Below are 13,277 nucleotides of genomic sequence, written 5' to 3'. Positions count from 1 at the left end.
AAAAAGAAGGGGTAGGACACTTTGGTGTTCTTTCTCGTCCAAAGATTGAAGCCACATCGCCCTTGTTCACGGACGCTTTCTGTTTTGGGCAAACTTACGAGTATTTGTTTACTCAGTCAAATGATGTTGTTACGTTTTCTCCTTCATTCAAAGTGTATATTTGAAGAGACACAGATATGAAAACAACTGCTTAATGATTATATGTACGTAATTTTATGAAAATAATATAGACCGGCATCAACTGTGTGTTCGAGCCTACCGCAACTCTTCTGCACCAAATATTAATTAAAGTAAAAATATTATCGATTGTGTTTTTGTTTATTTCCCTCGCAAAAGACGCGACGTTTCGGAGCTTCATTTCAAATAATATGCTGTCTTGGCAATCTGTTTTAATTAATGTCCCGCAAACGCCACAATGTATAGCAACATGCGAAATATATATCTCACCACAAGAGGGCAGCAGGTGGTATCAAGCTTCGAGAGAAAATTCATGGGTCACATGGTCGATTTCAAGCATCCTGATTGGTTTATTCGATGCCGCGTCCTACCCGTCTGTATTACTAGTTCAAGCAAGGAATGCATTTGAGCTCGAGTACGGCAAGCAGCGTGTCAGCTGTCGCGAACGCACTAAGCGTCAATTTTGCACCATGTCTCTCCGTTTACTTTCTTTTCCTCTATTTCTTTACGAGTCTTCCATATTTATATAAACTTTTTCTGCGATTATTAAAAATGTTTCATATACTATATAAATAGAGAAGTAAGTATGTAAATATGACTCATAGCTAACTTGGGCCTTTATTACCTGTATATCATTATCAATTTCGGAGTTCACTAGAATTGTTGCCTCATGCCCCCGTTTGAATGAGGGCGATGTGGTTTCACGCATACAGAGAAAAAGAAGAGTGTCCTACCTACCCCTTCTTTTTTAGGCAAATTTAGCAAATAATGAGCACACGCGCGCGCAACACATTTACCTCAGCCTCATGTTCCAATGTTCGATTCTCATAAAGTTTTAAAGATGAAAGATTTTTTTTTTCACTGAAGGCAATTAGTTATAAGATATATAGATAATGTAACATAGGAAATCACAACAGACATGTGGAGTAGTGGTTAAAGTAGTGGACATCGAGACCTAAGCCTATGTAATTGTTTCCAGTTCGAACCCCGTTAGAGTACAATAGTACCACAGATATATAAGCGACTATTTGACATAGGGAAGCAAGGGACCAAAACGGCATCATGGGTCAATTCCGGGACGCCAAATAGTTAGTCTACAGGACTGTGTCCAGTTCGTTTCCTACTCATACCCATTCGAATAAAAATTGCAAGCATTGATAATAACTGCACACTGAAAATTCCTGACACGAAAAACTTCGGGTGAGGGGAGTGAGGGTAGAGTCTACTATACTAATCAATACAATACATTTTAATACCAAAACATACTTCTTAGTTATACTTTATTGAGAGTATTACCCCAAGATATATATACAATGACATTAATTATAATTTGAAATTTGTATTCAAGAATACAACATTTAAGGATGTTCACTCTCAGCTGACATGATTAGATTATTACATGATATCATTTTTTACTCATTACTCTTTATCTGTGTTCTTTGATGAGTAAATTATTAAGAGTTTTTGTCCAAAACTTATCCATATTCTCAGCTGATCAATAGTTGAATTTGTATCTTTGACAAGATACTTTTAGTTAGTATCCTCGTTCCCAGCTGACTTCATAATTTAGTTCTTCCCCGTTCACATACTTTTCATAATTTTCCGAGAAAAGATCAACAACCTGTCAAGGAAGTAGAATGAAATTAGTTGTTGTTGTAGCAAAACATGTCTTTGTAGAACACATAAGATGAAAGTGTCTGTGATATGTAAGAAATAGCTTGATTTTGATCAAAGATTCCAAAAGAAAGCTTACACTTAATAATATGAAGGGAGACACTTGAATGGAGTCTCTATGTGTTAAGATTTTGAGTTACACAATAAATAATATGGATTTTTTAACTACAAATATGGCCACCATTCAGTTAAATTTGCATATTTGTAAACATGCATATATCCCATAATATATGTCACTTTTGTGCATGGTATGAATGAAATTGGATATTGCATGTCAAAGAAATTATGCATTCAGGGGCTAAGTCTGAAAATACTGACCCAATGAATAATTAAGATTAAATGGACACATAGAGCCCATTGTACTAGCCTCCTTCTTCGGGGGTTAAAACAAAAACAAACAATACAGATGAATAACAAGTCTCTGTTGATGGTGCCCTCCCCTAGGCAACTTTTGTATTTTGAATTTTTATGACAAATATAGGTTGTTACAGTAAAGTTCACAAAACAAAGTGAAGTGCATATATGAACTACTGTATCTGACATTAGTGCCTTATCAATTTTTTTACATTAAATACTGGCCCAATGAATAAATAAGATCATATCAACATCTCTCACTATTGGTTGTACTGTTTGTGTTTCTCCACTGGTATAGGGATTCTTTATGTGCTTATTTAGTTTCTCATTTCCATTGTATGGGGATTACCTGCTAAGTGTGTAAGATACTAATTAACAAAACACAAGAGACTCCCTAGCTTGCTGGTGCAACAGAAAGTGACATACGGATGTCAGCCATTTCTGGGATTGTTCAGATGTTTTGGTCAAAGTTGCATACAAGTACTGTTGAATACAATATATATTATTTTGAAATACCAGTTAGTAGTATTATACATCTTAACACCTGTTGACTAATGATATAAGTAAATGTACAATATTTATATGCAAATGTAATGGAAATATTTGTTACCAATTCAACCTACCTCTTCCGAAAAACTGATAGCAGCTATATGTGGCGATACTGTAACCTGGAAAAACAAAATACAGAACATAAACCTCATCAATGGTAAAAGTGAAATGTAGAGAGCTTTTTTATATTTTGCATACTTTATCAACTAACAACTTTACGTGATTCGCTACCATTAAGAGTATTGTTTACTACTTGCCTGCACTTTTTTCAAGATATTGTTACTAATAAGTCTAAATGTTTGCCAAATTTATCAATGTAACATCACATAACATCATCCCCTAAATACCGACAAAGCAACGGTGGACAGAGCATTACAGGTGGTGACAAAGTTACTAAAGATATATAGAATATATAAAGATATAAAAATATGATAATAAAGATCGACATCTTACTCTACTATCACTTAGAATAATAATCTACTGGGTATATGACACAGACCAAGTGGGTCAGTGTAGTGGAAGGGGCCCGTCTGCATGCCAGGTCCATTTTTGTTTATTTATCTTACCATCCATTGCTGTGTTCATCTCTGTTAGTTTGTTTGCCTTTTTTCATTTACTTGTTCATTTCTTTGTTCATCACTGTTAGTATTGTTTGCCGATTTTCATCCATTTTGTTCATTTCTTTGTTTATCTTTGTTAGTTTGTCTGTCCATTAGTCTATTTGCTTGTCTGTCTTTTTCAGAAGTTTAGAAATATTGAACAGATGGATAGGAAGAGACATGACTGTCTCGCTGTCTGTTGTTGTTGTGATATTCATGACTAAAAAGATGTCAAATTTCAGCCTATCGAAGCCTCTCAAAGACAATGTAGGTATTTCAATATAAATCATTGTTATGAACATGGAACAGGCATATAATAACACATACAGCCTTTTACAGGTAGGTACACACACAACATGGCTTCTAACCCTCGCCAGCTTGCCTAACTTATACATATCAGATAAACAGAGTGAGACCACACTGCCAACTGACCATTTCACTGTCTCACTATCTGAGGTAATTGTCCAAATATTTGTATTAATTTACCTGTTTCATGTTCCACAGTGGACTTTCTGCAGGCAATGGTTCAATCGGAAACACATCTAATATAGCACTGGATATCCACTTTTGTCTGGAAGACATACAAGATTAATGATTTATGGGGGTACAAATGTAACATAACAAGCCCTCAAACTTCCTTAATTCATATTTTGAATTTTTTATATGATAAATATGGTCACCATATGGTTATTATTGTGAAGGTCACAAAACAAAGTGAAGTGCATATGTCAACTACTGTATCTGACATTTGTGCCAGGACCCAGGTGTAATAGTTATATCAGCCCATGCATAACAAAGTTGTGCTCCTACACACTATGATGATTTTTGGCTATTTGAAATTGAAGATAGAGGTCAAATTCAAAAGGTCAAGATCTCATTAGATAGCTCATTATGAATAAAATGGGCTAGACATTTAAATGAAGACTTTTCAAAAATAAATATCGCCATCATTTGGCCATTATCGCCGCAGTCACAAAGTAAATTAATAGCAAAGTAGTTTTAGCCCAATAGTTTAAGTGTGAAAGACAGTTCAAACCTTTTTTTGTGTGGATTACATGTATTGCCGTTTAAATCAAGTTACAAAGTTTGATGCATATCCAATGCAGCATGTAGTGAAACAATGGGAAATTCATGCTATATATCTACAATCGATCTAACAAAGGGCTATTGGCAAATTCCCCTGAGTCAGCCTTAATCACCATATATGGTTTGTTTGAGTTTACAGTGATGCTGTTTGGAATGAAGAATGCACCAGCTACAGTTCAGTGTCTTGTCAATGCAGTATTGTATGGCACAAGTGATTATGCAGGGTCTTATATGGATGACATGGAAATACATGATAATGTGTGGGAACAACATTTATTACATTTACAGGATGTGTTCGAGAGACTGCATAAAGCAACGCTTACAGCAAAACCAAGCAAATGCTACTTTAGTGGTGCACAGGCATCATTGGTTGGTCATGTTGCAGCTAAAGTGAAAGCACTACCTGACAAAATTGAAGCTGTGCAAAAGTATCCACAGCCACAGATGAAGCATGATGTGCATGTATTTTTAGGTCTTGTAGGTTACTACTGTAAGTTCATTCCTAACTTTGCTGAAATTACATATCCTTTGACAGAACTGTCATCATTTTGCAGACTAAAGGAAGCCCTGACTTCCGATCTTATATTGCACAACCCAGATTATACAAAACCTTTTGTCTTACAGGTTTATGCTTCAGAACATGGGATTGGTGGTGTTCTAAGTCAGACTAATGATTGGGGTGAGGAACACTCAACTCACTGTACAATATATTACCCACAATCCTGTAACTTATGTGGCAAAAAACAAATTAGTGCTAACTGGGTGGGGGGGGGGGGGGGGGGGGTTGTTTGTATCTTTGACTTGTCTACATTTTAGTCAACAGACCTGACACTTACCTCAAAGCGTTCAATAGGCTTTCTTCACTCATTATGTCTCCCCTACCAATATTGATGAACACTGACTTCTGTAAAAGGGAAAGAAGTATAAATTGTAAGATCCTGTGGAAGTATATAATGACATGTAATGTATTTACACTACGTATGTATGTATGTATGTATGTATGTATGTATGTGTGTGTGTGTGTGTGTGTGTGTGTGTGTGTGTGTGTGTGTGTGTGTGTGTGTGTGTGTGTGTGTGTGTGTGTGTGTAGGTAGGTAGGTAGGGATGGATGGATGGATGGATGTATGGATGTATGGATGTATGGATGTATGTATGTACTAATTTGAATTCCAACTGCCCCAACAAAACCCCGATCAACTGAAAATAGCAAAAATGATACCAGTTTATAAAAAAGGATCTGTTTCTGATGTCTGCAACTATAGACCCATATCGATTCTTCCTATACTTAGTAAAATTTTCAAATCAATTGTGAACAAACAACTAACTGAGTACCTAGAGAAACATGATATTCTTTTAAAATCTCAGTATGGATTTAAAAAAGAAAACAGTACAAAACTTGCCCTTGCGGACCTAATCTCTGGCATCGCAGAAAAAATTGACAATGGACTTATCACTTTCGGTATTTTCATAGATCTCAGGAAAGCGTTTGACACATTAAACCACAACATTCTTCTAAAGAAACTGGATCACTACGGAATTTGAGGCTTACCACTTCAACGGTTCAAGAGTTATCTTTCAAGTCAACAGCAAACAGTCTCAATTGATAACATTTCCTCGTACAAGTTTATTAAATGTGGAGTCCCGCAAGGTTCGATTTTAGGACCCATTCTATTGCTTTTGTATATAAATGACATTGTATACTCGACTAGCACTTTTGATTTTAGACTTTTTGCTGATGACACAAACTTGTTTAAATTTCTCAACGACTGTACAGTTAAGCTTGACACTATTGATATTGACTTTCAGAGGGTAATTTACTATGTAAATGGTGCAATTCAAATAAGTTAACTATAAACTCTGATAAGACAAATTACATGCTCATCCAGTAAAGCTGTGCAAATTACGGGTAAGCTGAGTGTAGACGGGTCCCCGATAGAAGGCGTTCTATCAAATAACTATTTAGGAGTCTCCATAGACCAACACATGAATTGGAAAACTATTGAAAAATTAAACAAATCAATCGCTCCTTTAGTAGGCATTATATCCCAAATTCGCCATTTTATTCCAAGGTCAATTCTCATCCTCCTTTACAATTCTATGATACTATTTGCTATTGCATCGAGATTTAGGGGAACACGTATTCAACTTTTCTACTACCCATTCTCAAAATACAAAAAAAAGACAGTATGCCTCATCACGTTTTCCAGCAACTCAACATTTTAGATGTCTACAAGCAATGTAAATTACACACCTGTTTACTTATTTTTAAAGAATAATTACTTTGTACATGATATCAATCACTACCTTGACGAACTGCCCCACAACTACCCAACAAGACTTGCCACGAACGACAATTTCTATATTCCAAAAGTAAATCTCTCCATAAACCAACATAGCCTCAAATACGCCACACAATGAAACATTCAAACTCTCTGCCTGACTCTGAAAAAATAGTAATAGAGCCAACTTTAAACTGCATTTAAAACAACACCTTTTTTCAAATTGATTTGTGTATTGTTTCTGTTCTCACTTTTATTCTCTTTTTGTCAAATGAATTTGTAGTAATTTCCAAGCTGTCAGTCTAACACAACGCACCGCATAATCACAATGAGTTCTTCTTTGGGGCCACAAGCTCGACTAGTTCCTAAGAACTATTTTTGTGTCCCTAGCCAGAAATTTGTTTGTAATCGTCTACATTGTTCTATTTTATGGCACATTTGACTTGTTAATTTTGATATATTTGTACATTTGTAGCTAAGATTAGAATATTTTGTAAACCTTTAATTTCTGGCAATAAATTTATTATTATTATTATATGTCTGCCTATGTACATACATGTATTACTTATTACCTTTCCTTACATTTTTCCTGAATGCTCCTTTCTTACATCTTTTCACAATACATACATTTCCTCTATATGTACTCTCTCTTGTCTCTTGTCAGTTTCCAGTTTTCTGAAATGCTTACTCTTTCCTTGCAGTTTTCCAGTACTTACTTTTTCCTTGCAGTTTTCCAGTATGTTTCCATTTAGTAATCCCTTCGTCTGATTTGTGCTTGGTAAAACATTACAGACATAATCACAGTTCTGTAGTAATTCAGGCAAAGCATCCATTTTTAGATAGTGATCCACATGAGGTGATCTTTCCTCTATTGGTAAATCTTGTCTGACTAGTCCCCATACTGTCATACCAAAGAGTTTACAAGCCTCAGCAACTGTTGAGAAATAAGTAGGTGACATTTTTGACAATTGTCTATTGGGATGTATATCAGAAACAGTTGACAAAGTTGTAACATGTAGGTCTGCATCAGTTGTTATCTATACTGTGCATTGATTGGTTTGGCCATAAGGTGGTGCATAATAGGCAAACACAAAGGACATGTGTCACATCACAGTGTGGATATCAAATTGTGGATGAAGAGTAACCCCTTCCCATCCATCCTATACAATTCAAAGTTGATAATACAGAGTCATCATGTGAGCAGTTACAAGCTGACCTATGACCTATGACCTATGACCTATGCACAGTGTCTGATGGTGCCACCACTAAGCAGGTAAGCAGGTAAAATCTACCTGAGTTCCCCAGTCATTTTACCGGGGTTCCCCATCAAAAAATCATGGTGTAATGTATTGGAAACTCTGCCAGTTTTACCATATTCCCCTTTCTGTTACCGGGGTTCTCAAACGGTGAAACCTTTGGCAAATAAAAAAAAATTGTGTGTTTCCAATAACCTGACCAATCCTAGTTTAAGCAGCTGACGACGCCAAACATTTTTTAAACATTTAAGAGAAAAGATAAGAAATTCTTTGTCTTCTTGACCTTCATGTACATCTGTTTTCTTTCCCCAGTGATGTCTGTACATATTTCATCAAAGTATCACAAAAGGGGTATTCTGACCGACATTTCATTTGTTTTTGGGTCGAAGCAATATTTTCAAAAATAAAAACAATTACAAAAATCAAATCAAATAAAATCCTGACCTACCTACCCTATTTTCTGTGGCCAAGTTATCGGAAACACATAATTATTGTTTTCTTCACCTTACGAAAAATACTGCCCTCAACCACTGAACAACTAAATCGCACTAAAACATCACTGTCACTGAACTGCAGGACTATATAATGATACCTCAGTATATAGCATCATGGGAATTTGAAATAAAACCAATTCAAAACTGACTGTTGCAGGTTTAATCTTGTTTGTAGGGTTTTCATTTCATTAGTAAACAACCTTGGTGAACGTAAGTAATCACTATACATGTCAACTCTGCATGCATCTGTCGCTGCCTCATATATTGGAACATCAATACATATAAATAGTTTGATTAAGTACTGGTGAATTCATGCCATTACTTGTGTATAGCTACTTTGTTTACAAATCACTTCCTTATGTACAATAACAAACTTTATACCCATTTTCTTTTGCAATTAATTGAATTCTCAACACAACCTTGGGCTAAAGTTCTTTCACATTGTTTTTTCAAGTAGTAAAACAAGGTAAAGTTGTATTCATCAAAATAAGTACCCTTTTCTCATTGATATAGCCACTTTATAGCTACTTACTAGATTTTCCAATATCTCCTACACCCAGTATACCAATGGATAGAGATGTGAGTAAACGATAATTTGCACGTAATGAATAATCCCTAAAGAAAACAGAAATAAACAGTATTATCAAATGTGTTCTTTTTTACCAATATCCTCTTTACAATTATGTTCCTGTTTTATACTACTTCTGGAATTTTAAATCTACCAAGAAATGTTGAGATAACTCACATCTCCACTTTTTCAATCTCATTAGGACAGTCAAGATAAGTAAAACTCACATGTTCAGATAAATAAAACTCACATTGGCATTCTTAAATCTCCCTAGAGGACAGTCGAGGTAAGAAAAGCTCACATTTGGCATTCTTAAATCTCCCTAGAGGAGAGTCGAGATAAGTAATGCTCAATATTCTCCTTATTAAATCTCCCCAGCAAGTAAAGTCAAAGTCATATTTCCCTCTATAATAGCACTGTACAACAGTTAAGGAAACATTAGTCAATATGAGATAAACCTTGCAAGTTTAAAAATGACTCACCATATTCCTTTTGCTTGATCTTCCCTAAGCTCATCAAATACTCTCTCTCTGGCAATAATGTGACCGATGATGTACTCCCTCATGTGAATACCAAACATTCCTGCAAATCTTGTAAGTTTATAGGATGGTAGTGGTTTAGATTTATCTAAATTATCAAAGACGCTATCAACACCTACAAAAAAAGAACAAGGACATTCATTTGGTGAGAAAAACCAGACCTCTGATTTCAAAATATACTGAACTCAAACAAAAGACAAGTGATCAGTATGGAGCCAGCCAGCCCATAAATACATTGTTTTATACAAGGAGATGGCTGAGTGAACTAAATGCAGTATATGTAAGGATCAGATTATCAAGTTAGTTCAAAGTCCCGATTGCATATTTGGTAATGTGGGTACAGCATGTCCCGATTCGGACTAGTATAATACCAACTTGTGGGCATTTTTTACTGATTTTGAGCATAATTTGATGATAATTTTTTGTTGTTCTGTCAAATAATGATACATAATTACACAAACTGATTTTTCAGAAGGTATTGGTGCAACGACTTCAGGTATTTTTGTCCCTTTCATTGCTGGTGCGGGACTGACTATTGCGTCATACTCAGATTAGAGAACTGTTAATTTTTTTCATTCAAATTTGATACAACTGAAAATAACATATTTTGCCAAATTTTCACAGAATTTGACCATTTAACCAGAATACAGAATTTTGTAGAAACATAAATGTTGGTATTTTGAATTTTGTTTGTAATATAATTGTTTTTGTTTATTTGTGATATGTCAATAAATAAACACGGTTTTTACCAATATTTTATTATTTTCACCCAAAATTCAGTTGTGAATGTGATATTTGAATGTACTGTGTATTTGTAAGTATGATATAGACAACTTATTTTCCAGTAAAATGATACCTAATTTTCAAAGATTGGGCAATTCTAAGTATTTTTGTATCAATTTGATTGCATAACACTCACTCTCACATTATGTCAGTGAGGGGGCTGGTGGAGAACAAACAGTTCCATGAGGCCAATGGTGGTGAAAGAGTTAAACAAATTATTAAGATCAGTGAGCCTGATCACAAGGTTTCATGTTGAGATGGACACCATAAAGATAACACGCATACATCACTTACACACTTTGTGTCAACTCTTTATTAAGTTAATGATATAAAGAGTAACAGCATGCACACTACTGCAGTTACAACAGACATGAGGTATAATTTCTTGAAGTTCAAACAAAATCCATGGTCAGCAGCCAACTGACCGCTTTCTTTCAAGCAGTTACTGTTAATATCATTCTATAAATATAAAGAGTCCACACTTTATGGTGTCTATCTCAACATGAAACCTTGTGGTCATGAGGATCCCTGATCTTGATAATTCGTTTTACAGTTTGGGCAAGCTTCTCCAAAAAGAACTGTACCGGTAATACAAACTGTGTGTCTTACCTGCCCATGTACTCTGCATCCATTTCAAATTGGGAAATTTATACAACATATCAATAACAATTGGTGTGTCAGTCAAAATAATTTCTGCCTCTCCTAATTCTTTTAGTTCTTCAGGGGCCATTTTCTTCTCCAGGAAAATTCCACTACCTAATAAATCACAGAAATATCAAACACTACCATGAGATCACAAATCATATTAAAAATAATTTTACCAAAAACAGTGTTCTCCACAGGACACTGATATTAACAAGGTTAGTGACGTGTATATGCATAATTTGCACAATAATCTACGTAATATTGTTTATTCTAATATTACTAAAGCTAAAGGATCATATAAAACTTTTGAAGCATGGCAGAAAACCAGCACGGTGGCCATGGTGGGACTGTTTTAGCACCATACTGTCTCTATACCAAGGAGAACACTGCAAATATAGTATAATACTAAATTCAAATTAATTTGACCAAATATGAATATCAAAAATAGTGTTACCACATTTATGATATTCAAATTGAATATTTTAACAAATACCGAGTACTCAAAGTATCTTACCAAAATGAAGATATAAAAAATTAGCTTCAAATTTATCTTACCAACACCAACAAGGTTTTCAAATTAGTTTCCCATAATACGGCATATTCAAATTAATTTCAAGAAAAGTGTTATAATTGTGTTGCTCTCACTAGAATGGGGGAATTGTTTAAAGTTACTGTTGTCATATATCTCATGGGTATAGTGAAAGTTTAGTCAAATTGAAACACTAAATTATCAAGAACCATGCCAGGGTTTCTGCTCTGATCTCTTTTCTGAGTGGTTGGACTCCCAATTTAGATACTGGTCTATGTGTGTTGGTTTTCTGTATATTTCTACCATGGATCCATCCTCTCTGATTGCGATTTTAGTGTCCAGGAAAGCCAAGATATCTATTCTGTGATTCCTCTACTGTAAACTTGGTAACTTGTAAACTCGTTCCTCTTACTCATAAAGGTAGGATCGGAATGACTTCCTACCTCCATGACTGAGCTTTCTAGTTCTGCTTACAGATGGTATACAGGTCATGATAGGAGCGGTACAATAGCCCTGTCTAGACATAGGCCGTCCTACCTGAGGTAGGATAGGTTTGTGCCTACACACAGGAAGGTTACAGTGTAGATGTCGCATATTCCCTCCTGACTCCATCCTGACAGTACAGTTTGACACATACAATGATACATTGTACATGGATGTATTTGGGGAGATAAATCCATGATTGTAGCATGGAAGTAACCACCAACTTCCATGATTGTACAGAGGATGATTATCTGTAGGGCAAAGGGAACCATAATTCATATGCCAATATTACGTGTTGTTCCTCAATAAACGGAAATGTTGACCTGAGAGGGGTCACGGGCCAAGTGGCTCAAACCATGGATTTATTAGGGGATACGTCCATGCTTAGTCGGCTTGCAGACGGTGCATGCGTTTCCCTCAACATCGAGAAGGGACGACTCGACGGCGATACTATCGTTTGAGATTATGAATTTTCACTGGAATGTAGTTTTACGACTAGTAATATCTTAGACAATTTTGTAAGATTATCATATGGTACAATTTGATGAAATTTGCGATCGTGTCACATTGTCTGGTCTACATGAGGTCATCAACTAAACCTTGCTGTATACGTACACGTAAAGATAGTGATGTGTCAAAAATATATTTCACAATTCTTACCCATCGGGCCTGCATCAACAACTTTTGTTGGGATGTTGGGATGTCGTTTTTGCAACAGTGCTTGAATGCCAGGAATTCTACTGAAGATTGTAACAACGGGTCTTCGAGCTGCTGCGATGGCTGCCATCTTGTCTCGTCGCCCTAGCCCTGTGTTGCTTTCACAGCACCGTTCTTATATTTAGATACTCATGAGGTGACTTTCAGCCAATCAGATTTATCTGTCTGAGCGGTAGGTCATTCAGCTGGCCAGGTCATGAATAACACTTCAACTGACAATTACTCTGCAACAACATTGATCCAATTTTTTTTTCTTCTCATGATGCGTTTCCGAAGAAATACGTCCTGCCCCGATACAGTCGATGATGATGGGACATTACGTCATTCACGGTCACAACGAAAATGAACATGAATATATCATGCTAAATTACGTTGCTGTTCTTAGCGTGTTGCTGATTGGTTGTACCAAGACAAGTTTCATAGAAGCACTTCGTTGCACAGTCTGGATCACGGTAACCGTAACAGAGACTATGATTTGTTGCATGACTTCACCACTCATTGTCACTGTCATGATGGCAGTGTTAGAAGCGCCCTCGTCGACTACA

General features: G+C 35.8%; 1 protein-coding gene across 1 annotated transcript; it reads right to left on the bottom strand.

Moving 5' to 3' along the window:
- Positions 1 to 1,548: 1,548 nt before the first annotated feature.
- On the bottom strand, positions 1,549 to 12,855 carry LOC144446742 (glyoxylate/hydroxypyruvate reductase A-like). The gene is made up of 9 exons (XM_078136567.1): positions 12,676 to 12,855; positions 10,968 to 11,114; positions 9,519 to 9,690; positions 9,001 to 9,083; positions 7,435 to 7,652; positions 5,276 to 5,343; positions 3,840 to 3,924; positions 2,829 to 2,873; positions 1,549 to 1,798 (listed from the first exon to the last, which is right to left on the bottom strand). The coding sequence occupies exons 1-9, from the start codon at positions 12,800 to 12,802 to the stop codon at positions 1,712 to 1,714; spliced, it is 1,032 nt and encodes a 343-aa protein (XP_077992693.1). The 5' UTR covers positions 12,803 to 12,855; the 3' UTR covers positions 1,549 to 1,711.
- Between the last annotated feature and the right edge of the window lie 422 nt (positions 12,856 to 13,277).

This window comes from Glandiceps talaboti, chromosome 15 (genome assembly GCF_964340395.1).
Source record: "Glandiceps talaboti chromosome 15, keGlaTala1.1, whole genome shotgun sequence".
NCBI lineage: Eukaryota > Metazoa > Hemichordata > Enteropneusta > Spengelidae > Glandiceps > Glandiceps talaboti.
Note: the sequence above shows the minus strand (reverse complement) of the source record. Positions and strands in the feature narration are given on the sequence as shown.